General features: G+C 43.4%; 1 protein-coding gene across 1 annotated transcript in view; it reads right to left on the reverse strand.

Moving 5' to 3' along the window:
• PRKCE (protein kinase C epsilon) overlaps window positions 1-13,037 on the reverse strand; it is a 300,046-nt gene extending 287,009 nt beyond the window's left edge. Inside the window, exon 1 of the mRNA XM_049833478.1 lies at window positions 11,936-13,037. Within this exon, the coding sequence (XP_049689435.1) occupies window positions 11,936-12,283 (348 nt within the window). The 5' untranslated portion in view covers window positions 12,284-13,037. The remainder of the gene's footprint in view (window positions 1-11,935) is intronic.
• Between the last annotated feature and the right edge of the window lie 5,314 nt (window positions 13,038-18,351).

Here is an 18,351-nt window from a genome sequence, read left to right on the forward strand (position 1 = left end):
TACAAAACATTCGGCCTGTAATTTGTCTTACTGATCACTGCCACAATTATACCCAGGTCCCAAACAAAAGAAGCCCATACAGTCCAGTGGGAGACTGCTGTAGGGAGAAGAGGTTTCACCAGACCTGCCCCCATTTCTCACTCTGCCTGCATTCCATTTCAGTCAGATGCTTTTTTTACCTCCATCTTCCAGGAACAGCATAAAAGACAAAATGACATCCTCACTCTTCACATCTGATTTTAAACCTGATTTTAAAAAATGTAAACTTTGGATTACACTAAGGATTTTGAAAGCTTTATGGTATTAATAACACTGATACAGCAAAACAGTGCTTGGCTGGAGAGTGCACACTTTTTAAACCAAATATAACAGTTGGAACATGTTAGAGCCTGTCAGTTTGATGTCCAGAGCACATTCAAACAAGGCTAGAGATCAGTTTCATTTTATTTGTTCAAATACCCAATGATTTACTATTGTTTTGTTAATGAAGTATCAGTCAGAAAAAAGAAAAAAAAAAAGTTAAGGTTTGAGGCCTGTTTTGGGGCTTGGTTTTTTTACTTTGAAAACACTCTGAACAATACCACATGTGAGAAAATATGTACGTACCAAACTGAAGAGAAGGCTCGTTGGTCAGAACTGACAATTCTGACCAACGCATTCACAAGCAGTTCACAATGCACTCACAAAATAATTCATAAACAGTTTAGAAGCTGAGCTTACTACAGATAAAACACTGAAAAATAATCACTGATGAAAAGACAGCTGGCTAACACTTTCAAAAGACTGCTGAATCAGGAGCCTAAATTCTTCATGGAACTTCCACATATCTGAAAAATTTACAGTAGGCCTCAATTCTGAGAAATACATAAAGTGCAATATTAAACATATAAGAAATTCAATTGATGGTCTCCCTAACTCAGCTAGTAGCACAGAGGAATCACTATGTATGCAACTAAATGATACACATACTCTCAACAGTTTCAGCAACAGGGAACACCACTCAAAGAAATTCCCATTGAAGTCAATATAGGAACATCAGCTTTGAATTGCTGTGCAAGACAACTTACACCTTGTCTGCCCTCCAGTCATTAGTGTATGACACACGCTACAGACTTAAACTTCTTTTGTGTTTGTTTATGGTATATTGGTTTTTGCTTACTCACACATCTACTTGCCAACAAAACTAACACAGAAAAGTTTCTGCTTTTTGCACTGCACTGGGCTATGACAAATGGAGGTCAGCTGTACCTGATCTCTTTTTTTACACTATACTACTGTTGTACAGTGAACACTTTTCAAAAAAAGATTGGGATCCCACAGTCCTACTAAATGATATATACAAGAAAGTAATATGATATCCCCTACCCAAGGCATCCTCCAACGAACGGGCAAAGCAGACACAAAGAATGAGTGTAAACTGGCAAGGAAAGAGCACTCCTAAAGAGATAGGAACTTGTCTGGGTCATGGCGTCCAGGCTGTTAATGCACCACAGAATTGTTAAAAATCAGTTTAGTTGAATTTTTATTTTAAAACCTTTTACATGGCCTTATAAAAAATGCACGTGCAAAGCTACCTCCTAAATATGATCACTAAACCAATATTCTTTTTAAAGTAATGGACTTTACTATACATATATATATAAATAAATAAAGTATTGCATAAAGGTCATCAGGAAGAGCTACAAGGTTTTGCTCTTTAGGTGAAAAGCACTGTCACTTGCTTCTGGTGCAATGGGTAACACTCCTACAAAATCAGTATGAGGTGTTAATAAAACTTCTTTCCTCTTTCCTCCTCTCAGAGCCTTGACATGGCTCTGAGAACTTGCTGGCACAGAGAGTAAAGGTACAGAATAAAACTTAACAAAACTTATCACAGTCCAGTGACATCATTACATAAGATTAACTCTACATATTGTGTCTGTAATTGATTATTGTACTGATAGTGCTCTAACCCAGCTACTTATAAGGAAAAAAAGCTCAAATGTAATAATACAGTCAATACTAGCTTTCATGGAATTATACAGAAAAATCCTGTAGTTCCCTAAAAGTGGATGATCCCAAAAATTCTTAAAGCTATATGGGATACTCAGAAATAACTAGGAATTTGAGAACCATGGACTAGACCATAAGGGCTGTCCCTCTAAACCTGTCAACTCTTTGAAGAGAAACACCACATCATGCAAAGCATCAGGATCTCCAAACATTTCCAGCAAAATTTCCACTATTGCCTCTCTCCTTGATGTTTTGAGTTAGGGACACCAAGCAAAGCTCAGTTGATAGGCTGCTGCTAAGCTACCACTTCAGCCTTTCACACTGGTAAGCATTTTCCTATTATTTCTTTTGGCTGCCCCAATCTGCCTTTTTTGACTTGTGCTTGGACTGTAATTTTTTGAAGACAGAAACCATAATTTCACTTTATATAAAATAAAAATACCAAACAATACTAGGTATTTTCTGTAATGAGGAGTCCCTGAAAATCCCAACAGTCAGTACCAACTAAAATTTTACAACAGTGTTTCCATTGCTTGGAATAATCCAGTTCTCAGGGACAGATCACGTTCCTTCAACATCTCACTGACTCTGCCAAAACCAGAGCATTTTGCTTGAAGTTCAAAGCTAAAGCTACCACACTACACTTCTTCCTTCAACCACTTCTGTAGTATAACTAACTGGAAACTCAGTGCATCACTTCTGATTGAACATAACTGTTCCAACAGCCACCAGTCTGATCAGTTAGTTCCCTGCTGCTTGCAGAGAAGCACAGTGGGGACATGCTCTGGATGACAGCAGCTGGGCAAATCCCACAGAGCTTCAGATACTGAAGATGCTTCTGAGTCCTACTAATACAAGAAGCTCACTGATCCACCAGTGTGACAAGAAGAGAGAAGGAGTTGGAGTGGTAGGACTAACAGCAATATGGATATATAGGAAGTAGTAACAAGAAAAATTAAGGAAAAGTTAAAACAGCCAGCCAGGACTTGAGGACAGGGTGATAGCAGTGGATTAAGGAGAAAAGAAGTGGGCCATGAGGTCAAATGTTCAAGAGGTGCCAATGGTTACAAGGAAGGAAAAGGCAAAGAAACTCAAGAGGAAAAGAAAAATAATTACAAAAAAAAAAAGATTCCTCAATAAATCCAACTAGAACCAAGTAGGAAAGAGAACAAAGTGGATGCAGCATGAGTGATCTTTAGCCTTTCCTTTTCCAACACATTCTCCAACATCATTTTCAAAGACTATGGATCAGTCTCACCTTGAATTAAAGGGAAGTTGACAGATGCCGCAAAGACTTATGTGATGAGTAAATATGGTCCCAGCAAGAAAACTGTACTTGGAATAGGTCTGTGCAGAGATCTACAGCAGGACATTTCATTCACGTAGCCTGCTATCATTGCCAACATCAAAATCTTATGCAATCCTGTAAAGGTCACCCCATCATTTCTTGACCATCTTGAAGCCAGAACAGATAAAGAAAGATGGAGAATTGGCAGCATGAAGACAGAACAGATGATAAAGAGGAAACTGAAAGAAAACAAGGAAGGAGAAAACACTACTCTCTTGCTGGCTTTTAATCTGTGAAAGAAAGCAAAGCAATTCCAACCATTTCCTCATCACCTGTGCAGAGTATGCATCAGTCTTCCCTTCACGTCTCCACCACCATTACATCTGCTTCATTGCTACCACATCACTATCTAAAGATACTTATAAATATTAACTTTGACAAAGCCTTATATTTTTTAACGACATTACAAAGGCCAATGTACTGAAGAATGAAGAGTTCTAAAATGCATAAGAAACCCTGGTTCCCCACGATAAGAGGCTTTTTACATATTTATACTGTAAAGTACTGAAAGATACTAAGTTGGAAACACAAAGTATTAAGTTTGCCTACTCTTCATTTAAGATACACAGATACAATGGGGGCTCACTGTTCAAACAATGAAGACGTGAAATTTATTGGCAACATCTAGCCATTATTCACACTTTTTTGTTCCTGCCTGTGATGAAACTGCCCAGCAGGACACAGAAACAACCAAAATGATTCTATTGTCTGGAACAATTAAATCAGTTCAAGTTAGCCAATATAAGGCAGAAATGGCTGCCTGCAAGCCTCCAATGGAATCAAACTTTGCCTTTTTTAATTCTAAAAGAAATGGTGTTTCTTTACTTCTGTTCTTCAACAATTCAAGCCCTACAGACTCCAGTGGGGGAAAAACTCTCAGAACTGTGTAGCATTTCTCTAACACTGCTTCCAATAAAATAAATGTTAAAACTCCTGTTATATTTAATGGGACCATGCCAATATCACTAGGTTTTTTCGCTGTGCTATTCAGAAATATGTGAAATCTTGGCTTCTGTTAAATCACAGCAATGATAATTTAAGATTTTTTAACTCTTAGAGGAATGTAAGTGAGAGGACACTCAGAAATCAACTTTACTAGCAATTCAAGCTACTGACTGTGAGTAATAATCAGAGTTGATAATTCTGCAGATGTTCTTACATCATATTCATTTGCATTTTGCTTTACTAAAATCTAGTGCAAAGTACGTAACTGCCACAAAAGTTACCCAATCTCTAGAATTATTTATTAGCTTTACAGTTGCAGTTTCATACCAATATTGCCGAATATACTGTTTAAATATTCTAGTGACTGCCTGCCTAATAGGAAAGCAGTCGCTTACAAACACAAGGTTAAAACTTTTTGTCAGCCTTCTGTAATGACCACTTTGCCCCCAAATGGTAGAAACCCCTGTAACTGCTACAATTTACTTGACTCAAAAGGGCATGCAAAATATCCCCATTCTTCAGACCTTGCTTTGTCTAGCTTGACAAAAGGGTTGGTTTGGTTCCCCCCGCAAACAGGCAGTTTTCCAAGCTGTCTTTGGAATTCTGATCTTATTCCATATCCAGATAGTTCCACTCCTACCCTTCCATGTGCATGGAGGGAAAGTCTCTTCTCAGACCTCTCTGACCACAGATTTCCCATTACTTGCATACCTTATTGTTTCCAAAATCTCTCTTAACATGAAGTGTAGATCTCTTTCTCTTACAGTCTAATAACTGGGGTGAGGGAAAGGAGATTAAGACAGTACCAGGTAAAGCAGAACTGAATTCAATCAGCCAATTCCAAGCAGAAAAGCCCTCACCTCTAATTTTTTTACAAATCATATTTGCAGCCTCCCCTCAAAATTTGAAAACCCCCAAAAAGTTCATTTAAATGGAAGTATAGTTAGGGAGTGGAAACTAATCACTCTTAGATGCCAAGTCCTACAATTCCAGCTTAAATCAAATCCTCATTTTGGCAGTATTTAAAGAATTCTGGACAGGGAGGGCAGAGATTTAGTTTTGATGGCTGAGGAAAGCAGAAACCAGGCTTGAATGTGCAAGATTTGCAGAAGAATAATAAATCAGTAAGAGTAAAATAAAAGTAAAGGATGTTGTTAAATGTTATTTATTCTCAGTTTTCCCTTGGAACACAGGCACCAATTGAGGAAAGAATTTAAACACATGCCTACATGAAATCCAGTGAACCCAGCGAACCCAGTGAGATCAGTGGTTTACTCACAACCGTGAAGTTCTGCTTAGTGTCTATGGAACCACCTAAGCTGGAATAATGATACGCACTGTCTAAAAACTGGTGCAAGAAGGACATGTAGGAATTGTTTTCACATTTCTTAATGTCTAGCTTTGAATTAATACCTATGAACTGGACTCTATTACTTTACTGGTAAATTTGTTCTAACAAATACTTACAGAGTTCAGTAGAATTACTTTCACTATGTGGAACTTCGTATAGGTGTTGGTATTAGCAACAATAGGACGAGATTCTGATCAGTCATGGGATCAAATCCTGACCTACATGTATGATAATGCAGTGCTAAGTGAAATGCATGCTCTACTACACATTTTTCATGCCCTGAGCAGTTTTTTTCATGTCTGAAGTGAGACTTCAAAAGCTATACACTGAGAAAGGCAGGCAAGAAAAAAAAAACCCAAAACAGGTCAGTGAGCAACATACGGCCTTCAACTAGTCAATTTGCCTATGCCAGCTCATCCCTGTCTCCTACACGTGTAGCTTTCTGCTGTTGCCAAAAGGGCAGCTGGAGTATGTGGGGTAGCAGCAACTATTCGTTACCCTCCTCTGGGTTTCTCTCCATGCCTCATCTCTTCCTTTCCCCACTTTGCCCTTTCTCTCTCCCTGCAGTAGCAATTGCAGAGGCAGCTTTTTCCCCCTCTATTGCTTCTCAGCAGGCTGCGAAGCACTGCAGGTAAGCAGGAGCTGTTAGGAGAGAACATTTCTAGCAGGGAGTAGGAGTAGATCATGCAGCTGTAGAAAAGGATTGATACAAGATAGTGGGTGACCTGTGTAGTGACTGTACCACGTCCCTAGCAGAGAGGGAAAAGACGAGGCGCAGGAGGGAGACAGGCTGGGGGAGAAGGCAAGAAAGACCCCTACCTGCACAAAGTGCTCTCCAAAATCTCCCATCTTCTCCTGACAACCGCCCACCCTCACAATTACACTGAGTCCCTGTGAAACCCTGCCGGTCCCCTGTAGCTCTCTCACCCTTGTCCCCCAACCCTGACAGACCTTGCTCAGTGACAGCCTTGTCATGCAGAAACCTATCAAACGGGAAAGCAATTTCCCTTTCATTTCAACAAATACTCTTCTGATAACAATGCTTTTCAGCAGCCCATGAACTGCAGTTTAGATGAGATGTAAAGCTTTCACAAGCAAAATCCTAGGCCTTTCAACACCATCAGCACAGATAAGTTCAGGCAGTAGATGAAAATAAAAATGAAAATATGCTACAGTCACACTCTGCTAGCCCAATGCCAACCTTGAGTAGTGTATGGCACAAGCAGAGGTTAATGTGCAGGGTGACCTGCACTAAAATGATGACGATTCCACTGTCTGCCAGCTACAACAGATCACCTGCTGACTGAAAGGAGTTCCGATTTCAGCAACAGAAATGGCATTTAAAAAAAAAAAAAAAAAACAAACAAAAAACAAAACCACAAAAAAACCAAACAAAAAGTGAAACTCTGATAAGCACCTAAGTAGTCTTCCCAGTTAATTCAGATTAGAGGCGCTGGAAGGAGACAGTTCTACTCCTCACATCCACGGACAGCTCACAAGACCAAGGACTCAGAAGAGTTTTAATCCCCACCCCCCACTATTGCCTTTTGGGTGACATTGAGAGCTCCATTAACCTAGGTGTCTAACTGTATGGACTGCAACTTAAAGACCTAGTCTTTCCAATAGGAAAACTTCTTCAATAGTACACTATAAACATGACATACAAATATGTAACTCAACAGTTCAACAAGTATATAAAAGAGTGTACTTATTCCCCATGCTATTTCCCATAACTCATCATCAACTTGTTATTGAGATATATTAATTCATAATAAACTTGCTTTATGCAATGGTGGCACAGTTGCATGACTAACTTCACACTGATAAAATGGAAATATGAAGGGATGCTTTTAAAAAAGTATAATGTTTTAAATTTAGATCTTAATAAGCGGCACTGAAGAGAAAAAAAAAAAAACAGTATGGAAGAGATTTAGGATTAGCAAAGAAAAGCTCACTGAAACCTGTGTTTCATTTTTTCCTAACAGCATTAGGGATTTTTTTAAGACAACAGAAAATTAAACTTGTTTCATTAACCTAAATATAGCTGTAAAATATTTTCAGTGGAAATAGAGGTTTTTCTTGCTAAACGTTGTGATGTCCTGAACTGATTTAATGAGTCCTGCTACTCTCCCTGCAAATGGATTTCTTAGGACAACTCAATAGGTTTTCTCGTGTACAGCCAGGCTAATGGCTAAGACCCTTAGATGGTGTCTTTGGCATAGGTCTGATCACACTGATTTCATCCATTGTCAACTCTGGAAAGTGGACTTGAACTCAGAACCCAGATTACCAATCATCCAAACACATAAACATTGATTGTGCTAATTCACAGGAGTGTAACCACAAGGCTAAATATCAACGGAATTTTCCTTCCTGATCTCAACTCTACTGATTAAAATGTAGCTGCATTACCAACTCAAGTGCAACATTTACTATGCCAGATTTGAGAAGGCTAGATAAAGACATACTTTATTATTACCTGAATAACCTAACTAAAGAAAAAAAATACAGCCACAGCTTTCGTGTTACTAGTTTGTTTTTCAATCAGAATTTGCAAGTTGTTTATTGTTCTGTATTTCATATTTTTCAAAGTGTAAGTTCACCAACATTCTCTCGAATACTCTATGCCATTCTGTATAGCATTTTATGCGCTTACAGAAAAGCATGTAGTGTCGTAAATCCAAAGCTCTCTTTAAAATTGCAGTGTAGCCATGACTGAAAAAATCTGCAAAACTGACACTTTTACCGTGCTATGTCTGTATTGATGCACCACTGGAAAAGCAGCCATCTTTTTAATTGTCACTATACCTTTTCTAGAAACCCAAACAAATATTTTACACTGATCATTAAAAAAAAAAAAAAAAAAAGGTATATATTTTGTTTAAAAGCTTCCATCCAGTAAAATCTGAACCACTGTTTTAGGCCACAACTTTGATTTTTTTAATATATATATTCAGGGAGTATACATATCATAAGGTTAAAAATAATTTTTACAACTGCTGAATACTCTGTAGATAAAAGGAACCAGAATGTTGCATATTTATCTGACTTGTCCTAATACAATAGACGCTATCATGATTTCAAGCTTTGTACTTGTTTATCATCCGTGTTTCCACTGTAACCATGGCATCAGTATATAGCACAGGCTTAACAGTGAGAAAAATACCCAGTATTTTCCTAAAAAACTCATCTCTTAGAAAAAAATACAAGGATTTGCACAATGGCAAAACCCAATCAAAGTAGGTGAGCTGGCTAAAGAGAGAAAGTTTCTTTTTAGGGGAAGAAAAAAAAAAAAAAAAGAACACTATTTCTTTGCAAGTCTTTTTTGCATTTTGGACTTCTGACAAGAACCTAGAAATATATTACAGGATAAGTAACGTAACCTTGACCCTAGTGCAGATACTACAAATATTGAAATTTCCTTACAAAAATACATGCAGTATTATACGAGATTGAAAGCATTAAAGCTATTAATATATTGACAAGAGCTGTTCTCAGCACACGAGCATTTTCTCAAACCTGTTTAAATAGTGACAGTCCAGTCCTGCAAAAACTGTTGCATCATTCTGAAGGTAAAGAGGGGCAGCAGTGCAATTACACCAAACACACTCAGCAAGCATACGGTAGCCAGTTCAAACTCTCGGGACTGCTTAAAGGGCAACCCTCAGAATGGCATAAGGTGACCTTACTGTCTCCAACAGAGTTTCTTAGGTTGCATTTATTCGATATTTCAGACAGTAAGGAGGAACATGTTCCTGTGACTGCTGCTTTTAATTTGCTTGTTACAAAGCTGGGAAAGAGCACTACAAAAATATCTGCCTTAAATGCCAAGAGTGAAATGAAGGAATTAGTCCTCTTATTAAACAGAAGAAACTGACTGCATCGCACCAGGTGGTCTTACTCTAACCTTGGTTTAGGCCACGTGCACCTCCCTTGTACTGTGAAACCCATTCATTTCATAGGCGACTTCTCTTTTTCAGGTTTTAATATAGACTCCAGACACTGCTGAAGATGCCAATTGATGCAGAGACTGACACTAGGCCTAGTAGATGCAGAAATAGAACGTATGTTTAGACTCAGTATATTGCTAAATAAAAGAGATGTCATGGCCACAGGCCTTATTTTAACTCAGTGAAATCAGACAAAAAAACAATGTGATTTTGTAAGAGCCAGATCTCTGAAGGTCCCTATCTATTAACAATTCAATAAACGCACTCGGTATTACAATTACAGTGACACGTTCGGTAAACGGGCAGATTTTGGAAAGGGTAAAGCACAATCCTATAAATACTTGCCTCTGCACCAATTTTGTGATACAGGGAGGGTGGTATACGCTGTGTATTATACGTACTGCACAAACACAATCCAAACCGTGAGGATTTACAACACTGAACGAGGTAAGCGATGCTTCAGAAGCTGCATTATATTGAGCTGACCAGTTAACGATCCACTGCCATGTCCTCAATTCTGTCACATCAACAGACAGCAAGCCTTGTCACTCCCTCATCTCCTCCCACCCAGTGAATGCTGGACAGCAATGAATCCTGGTGCAATAAACCACGGCATTTATCCGATTCAGCTAAGTAGCTCCTACCAAATCATGTTTACAATGGTCCTCAATCTATTCAGTTCCACTGTTTATCTAGGGAACATGTTCAGATGTTTGAGTTCACCTTAAAAATCAGAGCCAGGATGTACCCCAGCACACCAGCCCCACCAAAACTCAAACTTGGCATCTGCAACCTCCAAGGTCCTTGCAGATTTGGCAACAAACTCACAACATGTACCACACGCAAAAAGAACATACAAAATTATTATTCTTTCACTAAAAACCTGTGATAACATCCTTATCCCATTGGTCTCAAAGATGAAACTCCCTCTGATTTCAGGAAAGCCACAACTTGATTATCATTCAATCCAGGTAAAGGACATCTGCAATACTGCTGCATTTGTCTTTTCCTGATTTTGCTATTTTGCCTCTGCCTATCACCCAGTTTTACCATCTGAGCTTACTAATGTGTAGCTTTTATAGAGCATCAGAATGATCTAGATCCTAATTACCATGATGTAATATATGTTAGCAGAGGTGAAAAATATTTTAAAGTTGTAAAGATAAAAGTTTTAACAGTAATGTTATTCAGCTCTTCATCAGCATAAATAGAGCCTAATTCTTTCACGCCTTTCCATCTTTCTGACATCTCTTTATACCCCTGCATTAAGTAAAGAAGCCCCAAAGAATACATGAAACTCAGAGCTATTAACTCTCGCTATTTTTACTGTGGTCCTGGGTTCTTTGTCTGTTTGCCAAAGAAATATTGCCCTGCCTAGTATCCTTGACCATAACACATAAATACACAAAAAGACGAGCATACACATTTCAGAGAGCTGGTCAAGCAGGGCACATTTAAAATGAGAAGATGGTTACTATTGCTTTATTATACATCTTATTTAAAAGATATACCATTTAACTGGTTAATTGCAGAAATGTGAAATGTTCATATTCACGTTTCCTGTGTTTCTTTTTTTGTTTGTTTCATTTTTCCATGTTAAATCACAGTACCTGAGAATGTCAGACCAAGCATTTTCCAGGTTTTTTATACTCTGACTGAGGCATGTTATCTTCTGGGTCTTTAAGACACCTTAGAAGCTGTTAAACACGTTGTGTATAAAGGCAACAGAATTCTTCTGGTTGGGGCCAAAATCCACCAGGACCCTTTTATCAGTTTCAGGCATGTGAAGAAGCACTGCACTAGTTCTACACATAAAGGTGTAGATCATCTGGGGGAGGGAAGGAGGAGCATAAGTGTTGATGCAGTGAGCTTTCAAGTGACATGAAGACCCCAAAGTGTCTCGTATCAGAGGTCAGGTCTGGATTTTTAAGGCTTGTCAATGCCAGGCTGACCAAGAGTATTCACACTGAAATGATGAACTCGGTCTAAGTGCTGGATCTGGGTTTTGGCAGTAATGTTCTGTATGGATGCATTTGGTTGGGGTTTTCCAAACACATTAAGATAACTAGAGTTGTATTTATGTAATGTAATTTCAGAAACTGAAGTGGTAATTATACATCTCCTCCTTAGATTCAGCATATTTTTCTTTCCTCCCTTGCCTGTAGACCACATGCATTAGATATACTCAGATAGTCATGGTTACTGTGTAACAAAGCATGGAAATAATGAAAAGCCTTCAGAGCCATTACATGCCCTTGGCAACCTCGCTCTGCAAGACAGATGTTGCATCCAGAGCCGTGCCACTGAAAATCATATGTACATGTATGCATCTACAGCGCGAACACTCACCCAGTCCTCGAAGTGGCGGCTCCCGTTCTGCAGCAAGTCCTCAAACTGTATAGTGCAGTTAGCCACAAAATCATCGTACCCGATGGGGGCATCATGGAAAACAGCCATCTCTATCTTCCTGCCATTGCAAACGTCGGTGACAAATTCATCGTTCCAAGCAGGACTGTTGGTCTTTTGCTTGGTCGAGGTCTGCCCGATCCTGGAGTCGTCCACATTGAGGGCTATGTAAGGGTCCAGCAAAAAGGTCTGCGGCCTGGGACCCACCGCATGCCTCAGCGACCACGCCGTGGGTTTCAGATTCACCGCCTCGCAGATCTTGATTTTCAGCAAGCCATTGAAAACCACCATGGCTGGACGGCTGCACTTTTCCCGGGATTAAACACTCGCAGGACGCAGTCGCACCGAGAGGGAGGGAGGGAGGGAGGGAGGTCTCGCCAATAAATAGGAGGGCAGGTCTGGGAGTGGGGGAGCAGGATACAGTGCGGGTCTCTTCGCCTTGCCGCTTCTGTTACCTTTGATTATTTAGCCTTTGCTCTTGCGACACCCAGTGAATACATTTATTTTCTTGCCCGTGTTTCTAACGGAAAACAAGGGAGGGGGGCCGCCGGGGAGGGGGAGGCGTCCGCGGCTGCAGAAACCCCCCGAACGCAATCAAAACCCGAGCATAACCAATCCCTGGGGCGAGCGAGAGCCTTCTCCCCTCACCTAGACCATAATCCTGGATCAGACGTTGCAGAGGAGGCAGAGCCGCGATCCCAGGCTCCCGCACACGCCAGTCCTGCCCGTGCGCCACACAACAATACACACACACGCATACACACACGCACACGCACCCCCACGCACAAATCAGAAACACCGGCCGACCCACCAGCCCTGCCTACTGCACAGCCTCCGCTCAGCAAACATCCACCCGGGGACCTTCCATCCGCGCCGGGGCCCGGAGCCGCCCGTCCTGTGCCGCCGCCTCCTCCCTCTCCGCCGCCGCCGCCAAGGCCGAGCACCCAGCGGAGCGACCCCCGCGCATGGGGGGCGACGGCAGCGGAGCGGGCCGCGCGGGTCTCGGCAGGCTCCGGCTGGGCGGCCGCCGCCCTGGCGATGGGCAGAGCCGCCGCCGCCGCCGCCTCCCGCCTCCCGCCCCGCTCCCGCCCGCCGCCGGCCGCTTCCCTCCGCGCCGCGCCGCGCCGCGCGCAGCCCCAGCCCGCCTGCCGGTGCCGCTCCGCCGCTCGCTCCAGTGCAGGAAATGCGCAAAAGACGTCAGTGTGTGTGTGTGTGTGTGTGTGTGCGCGCGTGTGCGAGCGTGCGGAGGCAGCCCCGTCTGTCTGTGTGTGTGTGCGTGCGTGCGTGTGTGAGTGTGTGTGAGTGCGCGCGCGGGTGCACAAAGTTTTGCCTGCGGGGGGGGGGGGGGGGGGGGAAGCAATGCGGCCGCCGCCAGCCGGGAAAACGCGCCGGGGGCCGCGACTCCCGGGGGCCGCCCTCGCCGGGCGGCTTTCCGCGGGGGCCTCTGCCTCCTCCCTCCTCACAGCATAAAGCGGGGAAACACGCCTGGAAAAACCACCCCCGGCCGCCTTCCCCCGCCCCACGGCCGCTTTTATTAAAGCGCTTGGTCACGGAGATCCTGCCCCCGGCCGCCGCGCGGCGCTGCCGTGACCGCCACGGCGACTTCCCCCACGCCGGGCGCTTCTGGCGCCGCGGGGCCGGCCGGCGGACGCCCCCTTCCCGCAGGGCTTTCCGCTCGCTCTCCTCTCCCGTGACACCGCCGCCCCCGGGACCCCTCTGCCGCGCCCCGGCCCGCGCCTGACGGGCAACGCGCCCGCCGCTCCCGCCGCCGCCTCGGCACCGCCGCCTGACAGCGCCGAGCCCCGGCCCGCGCCGCCGACAGCTCCCCGCCCCCACCCCCCGCCCCCCGCCGTGGCCCCCGGCCGCCGCCGCGGCGGCAGAGACACCGCTACGTCAGCGGGGGCCGGGCCGCAGGAAGAGTTTCCCCGCGGTGTGCGAGCGCCGGGAAGTGCCGTCCGCCGCCAGGGGAAGCGGCCTCCCGGCGCCCGCCCCGCCCCGCCCGGCCCGGCCCGGCCCGGCCCGGCCCGGCCCGCGGCCGCCCTTCCCCCGGCCGGGAGAGGCTGCCGGGGGGGGCGGCCCTGCCCGGCCCGGCAGTAAAGCGCCTCCGGAACGGCTGCCTCCCCGCGGCGGCGGGTCGCTGCCAGCCCCTTTGTTTGCTGCGTCTCACCTGGCCCGGCGGAGCCGGCCCGTGCGTGCCCCAGCTCGGCCCCTCGGCGCCCAGCGCTTCCCCGCTGTCCCTGGCTCGGGGCTGGCGCCGAGGGGGGGGACACCGCCGGGAGTCAGTCGCCGCTGCCCTGCAAGGGTACTGGAAAGGGGAAAAAAAGCCTTCTGAAAGGGCAGAAGGGTGTACTTACTACGTTACTGAACGTTATCTACGCCTCGTGTAGGATTCCAGTCATTGTCGTCACCGTGGTACCAAATACTGTGTTAAATAACTGGGAATCTGTGCAGCCTGGCTTTCTCTTCCTCAGAACAAACGTACTCGGGACCTAGCCGGTTTCCTTTGGTGTAAATTACTACTGCCTTATTTATTTTTAGTTGCTGGTCTTGTCGGTCTTTTGTGAGGAAGTCATCGCAAAAGGGATGGACTTTGCCCCTCGCCGGCGTTTGAATTCACTGTATTGTCACAAGAGAAACCGAGGGCCAGCACTGGCACCCCGGAGGGCGTCTGGGGTGCTTCGAAGATTCAGGCAATGTAAAAAGGAGAAACTCGGTTGCCTGGATCCAGTTGAGTAAGGATATAAAAGATGAGCACCCAGTCCTTGATCCGGACCTGATATTCCTGACTGGAGAGTAAAAAACAGATAATTATGGATTTCTACAGGTAATGGCTCAGGAGGCAGGCGTTATATTTGGAGCTGATGAAACAGCTCCAGTATCTGTGCTTCCAGAGTAGTTTCCAGGTAGGAGAGACGGTACTAATGAAGCCTGAGGGTCATGAGAGCATTCACGTTAATGGAAGAAAGAGTTTTTGGTGCCCGTTGCCACTTAATCTACTAGTTAAAATAGAACTACAGTAAAAATCTCCATGTTCATTTTCATCTTGACAATCCCCAAGCAGAATGTCTTGATACAAAGCTGCGATATGGAGCTAATTATGGGAAATATCTTCCTTCACAATTCGGCCTTTCCTCGGCTCACAGCAGCCGTGATAACAGCCATTGCGTTATTTCTGTAAAGGAGCATACTCACAGGCCCCACATGAAAATCAAGAATCACCTACTCCTTTCCTCCCACTCCCATTCACAACCTAGCACATACAGTACCATTTATTAAGCTATGTGGTCTTATATTTAGTGTGTCAGAAAGAACGCTCTAATTAAATCTTCCTCTGGATGTGTTTGCGTTGTTTCTCAATAACGGCAATGTAAACAATATGCTCCATTTCCTTACATATTGGAAAACATAAAAGCCAAACTAATACACTGTTTATTTTTTTCTGTTTATTTTTTAAGGGACCTGCAACTACATGTATTCCAAATGCCCAAGGTAAGATTTAAGTAAACACAGTCTCCATGGTGAGTTTAATGACCTAGCATCTCTGTGAGATCACACGTGCATATTACGAAAGTCTGAATAAACACAGATGATACTAACACAGCATACAAAATACTATAAATAAACCTTATATTTGGCTAACTACATATATAATATACTGCATACATAGCTAGGTTCTGATACCTAATTTGAGCCATCTGCACTCTTCCATACGCTGAAGTAAGCTAAGGTTTGGTTTCACAAATCATTTTTCCTAAGAAGACTGCCTGCATGAATAAGGATTTACAAGCTCACTTAGGATCAGACAGCTCCAGCCTTATGGTGCTTAAGAAAATACACATACCTTGCACGGTTTTCATTTATTTGTATATTTTATTTTTTTAACTATACTTTGGGAAAGCATGTTTATGTCAAGACTGAACTTTTGACACTAAGCACTTTTTAACTTACCAGAAGACCCCGGAACAATGTTCTTAAAATCCAGTAATTTGGGTACATTGAGCAACATTACAACGCTTCCTGCAGTTCATCTGAAAAATTGGCTCAGTGGTCTCAAAAACTCTAAGTAACAGACAGCAAAGAACATTCCAACTGTAAGTACCATTTTCCACTTGAAAGTTTTTAAATACTTGTTTGCTTGGATTTTTTCTCTGTTGTCTTGCTGTGCATTTGGAAGGGTGTGGTTCTTCAAGAGTTAAAGAGCAAATGCTATTCCTTCTATTTCCTACAGGGTGGTCAGGAAAGGAATATACAGCACATGCAGTATTTCTCCTGCAGAAGGGTAATAAGAAACACTCTAGATGCATTTCTGTAGTCTGTTACAAAGGCTACCGCAGAGTAGTAAACCACGCCCTGTAGTTTAGTTATGTTTTAGGTATTCTTCCCAGCTGTGTTTTTTTAAAAAAGAACACAGAGGGCCTACAGGGTAGGCAGACTAAGGACTGGTTGAGGAGATCCATCTACTCCCCAGCAGTAACTTTCGCAGGTAGAAGTCCCTCTGCTTAGCACTCTGAGACCAAACCGCACGTAGCTTTGTGTCCGGACTGTTCCCGGCGTATGCTGCTCACCTGCGGGAGCGTCTGCAGGTTGGTGTTTTGATTTTTCATTAGTGTTGCCTCAGTCCAACTGATTACTTGACAGGCTACTGGACGGTTAGGGTGTCCTGTAAAGCTGTAAGGAAAAGACCTGCTAGAGATCATAAAAGTGCAGCCTATTTGCATCAGTTTCTATTTGCATTCTTACTTCAGGAAAGAGACTACATCAAACTGGTAACAGGTAGCAACGACGGCAACACCAGCACACAGTCATCTGCAGACGACAGCCTTCCAAGACACGGTTTTACTCCCGCAAATCGCTCTCAGGCTGCGCCTCCCCTGTTTCACGCAGAGTGGCAGTGGCAGTGGCAGCGGCAGTGGCAGTGGCAGGGAGGGACGAGCAAGCTGCAGGCAGTCTGTTACCTCGAGTCAGCCCCTGACCTTTCCCTGGCCTGTGAATCCTCAACAGCTCTGTGGAGAAACAGCACTATCTGGTGGAGGGAGTGTGTCAAGTCCGACCAGGACTCGCAAGAGGCTTTATTCAATTACTGCAGCCACTATTGCAACTGCTTCTGAGGTGTGCTTGCCCAAGGCTGATAAGATAGTTTGACTGGATTTTCAAGAAGATTTTTTTTTTTTTTTTTTTCCCCCCCCAGTCCCAGTGGCCCGGGAATATATCTGGCTGAGCCTTTATAAAACTAATGGTTATATCTGTTTCTAGTGCTTTCCTGAGGAACTGCTTAAACCTTGGAGAAATGTCAGCAAATTTTCAGGATTTTCCAAGTACAGCAGTATGAAAGAATGAGAGGAGATTTTGTGTTGTTTTATTTTTAAAAGGAGCATCATTTCTTAAGTTATACTAAACAGATGCACTAGGAATAACACAGGCTTACATACAGGGGAGATTTTCAGAAACAATTTTATGTAAAAAATGAAATAAAAGCCAGAACCCAAGCTATAAACCTTGAAAAATTTGAGGAGCTTTGGCTCTGAATCCACACCAGACATGAACATATTCCAAGCATCACATATGTGAAGATGCTCACTAGTATGAATACATCCACTGAATTCCTTTGAACTTAATGGATATGCTTATACAAGTGCAGTAGCCGAGTGTTAGTGGGATCAGTCCCTTCCTGGCAAGAAATCAAAGACTGCTGGTGAATGCTGACTATCTTTGAAAGTCAAATTGTTATTTAGAGATCTAATTTTGGACACACAGTTATGAAAAAAGCATCCTTGAGTATTTTCTCTCCTGTCATGCTGCGAACTATCTCTAGGGTATACCAATAGCTAATTCATCTTTTCTAAAGATGGAGAAAAAGCCCAGTCTCATTGAGCTTCGTCCAACCTCCAACTCTATTCCAAGGTATCCCTTGTGTCCAGCCAGTTTCCTACTAATTTATTCATCACTCGCAAAGCATGTACCTGAGAAAGTTACTTAAGGCACTCCTAATGTTCTCTGTGAAGTGTCACAGCAAGAGAGATCTTGCAATGTGTGATTAATTAGCTCTCCAACTCTCTCTAGTTTAATTATACTTTTGGTGCTCTTTCCAACCTCTTTTTAAAGAACATACTGAACACTACCTCAGTTGCTAGCTTTCATTGGGAATAAACCTCTTGGAATATAGCTGCACTGCAACTGATGTGGGACTGTAGGATTTGCAGCTTTAGGGTACCTGATTGTGGCAGACAGTAGCACGGTGACTTCAGTGCAGCATCTACTAGCCAGCCTGATTTCAGGTATGCACCTGGTTTGCTAGCCAATACTAAAACCCATGATATCATACCTTCCTAGCAGTTCTTATGTGAGCTAGACAGATTACA

The sequence above is a fragment of the Accipiter gentilis genome, chromosome 30, assembly GCF_929443795.1.
Source record: "Accipiter gentilis chromosome 30, bAccGen1.1, whole genome shotgun sequence".
In the NCBI taxonomy this organism is placed as follows: Eukaryota; Metazoa; Chordata; class Aves; order Accipitriformes; family Accipitridae; genus Astur; species Astur gentilis.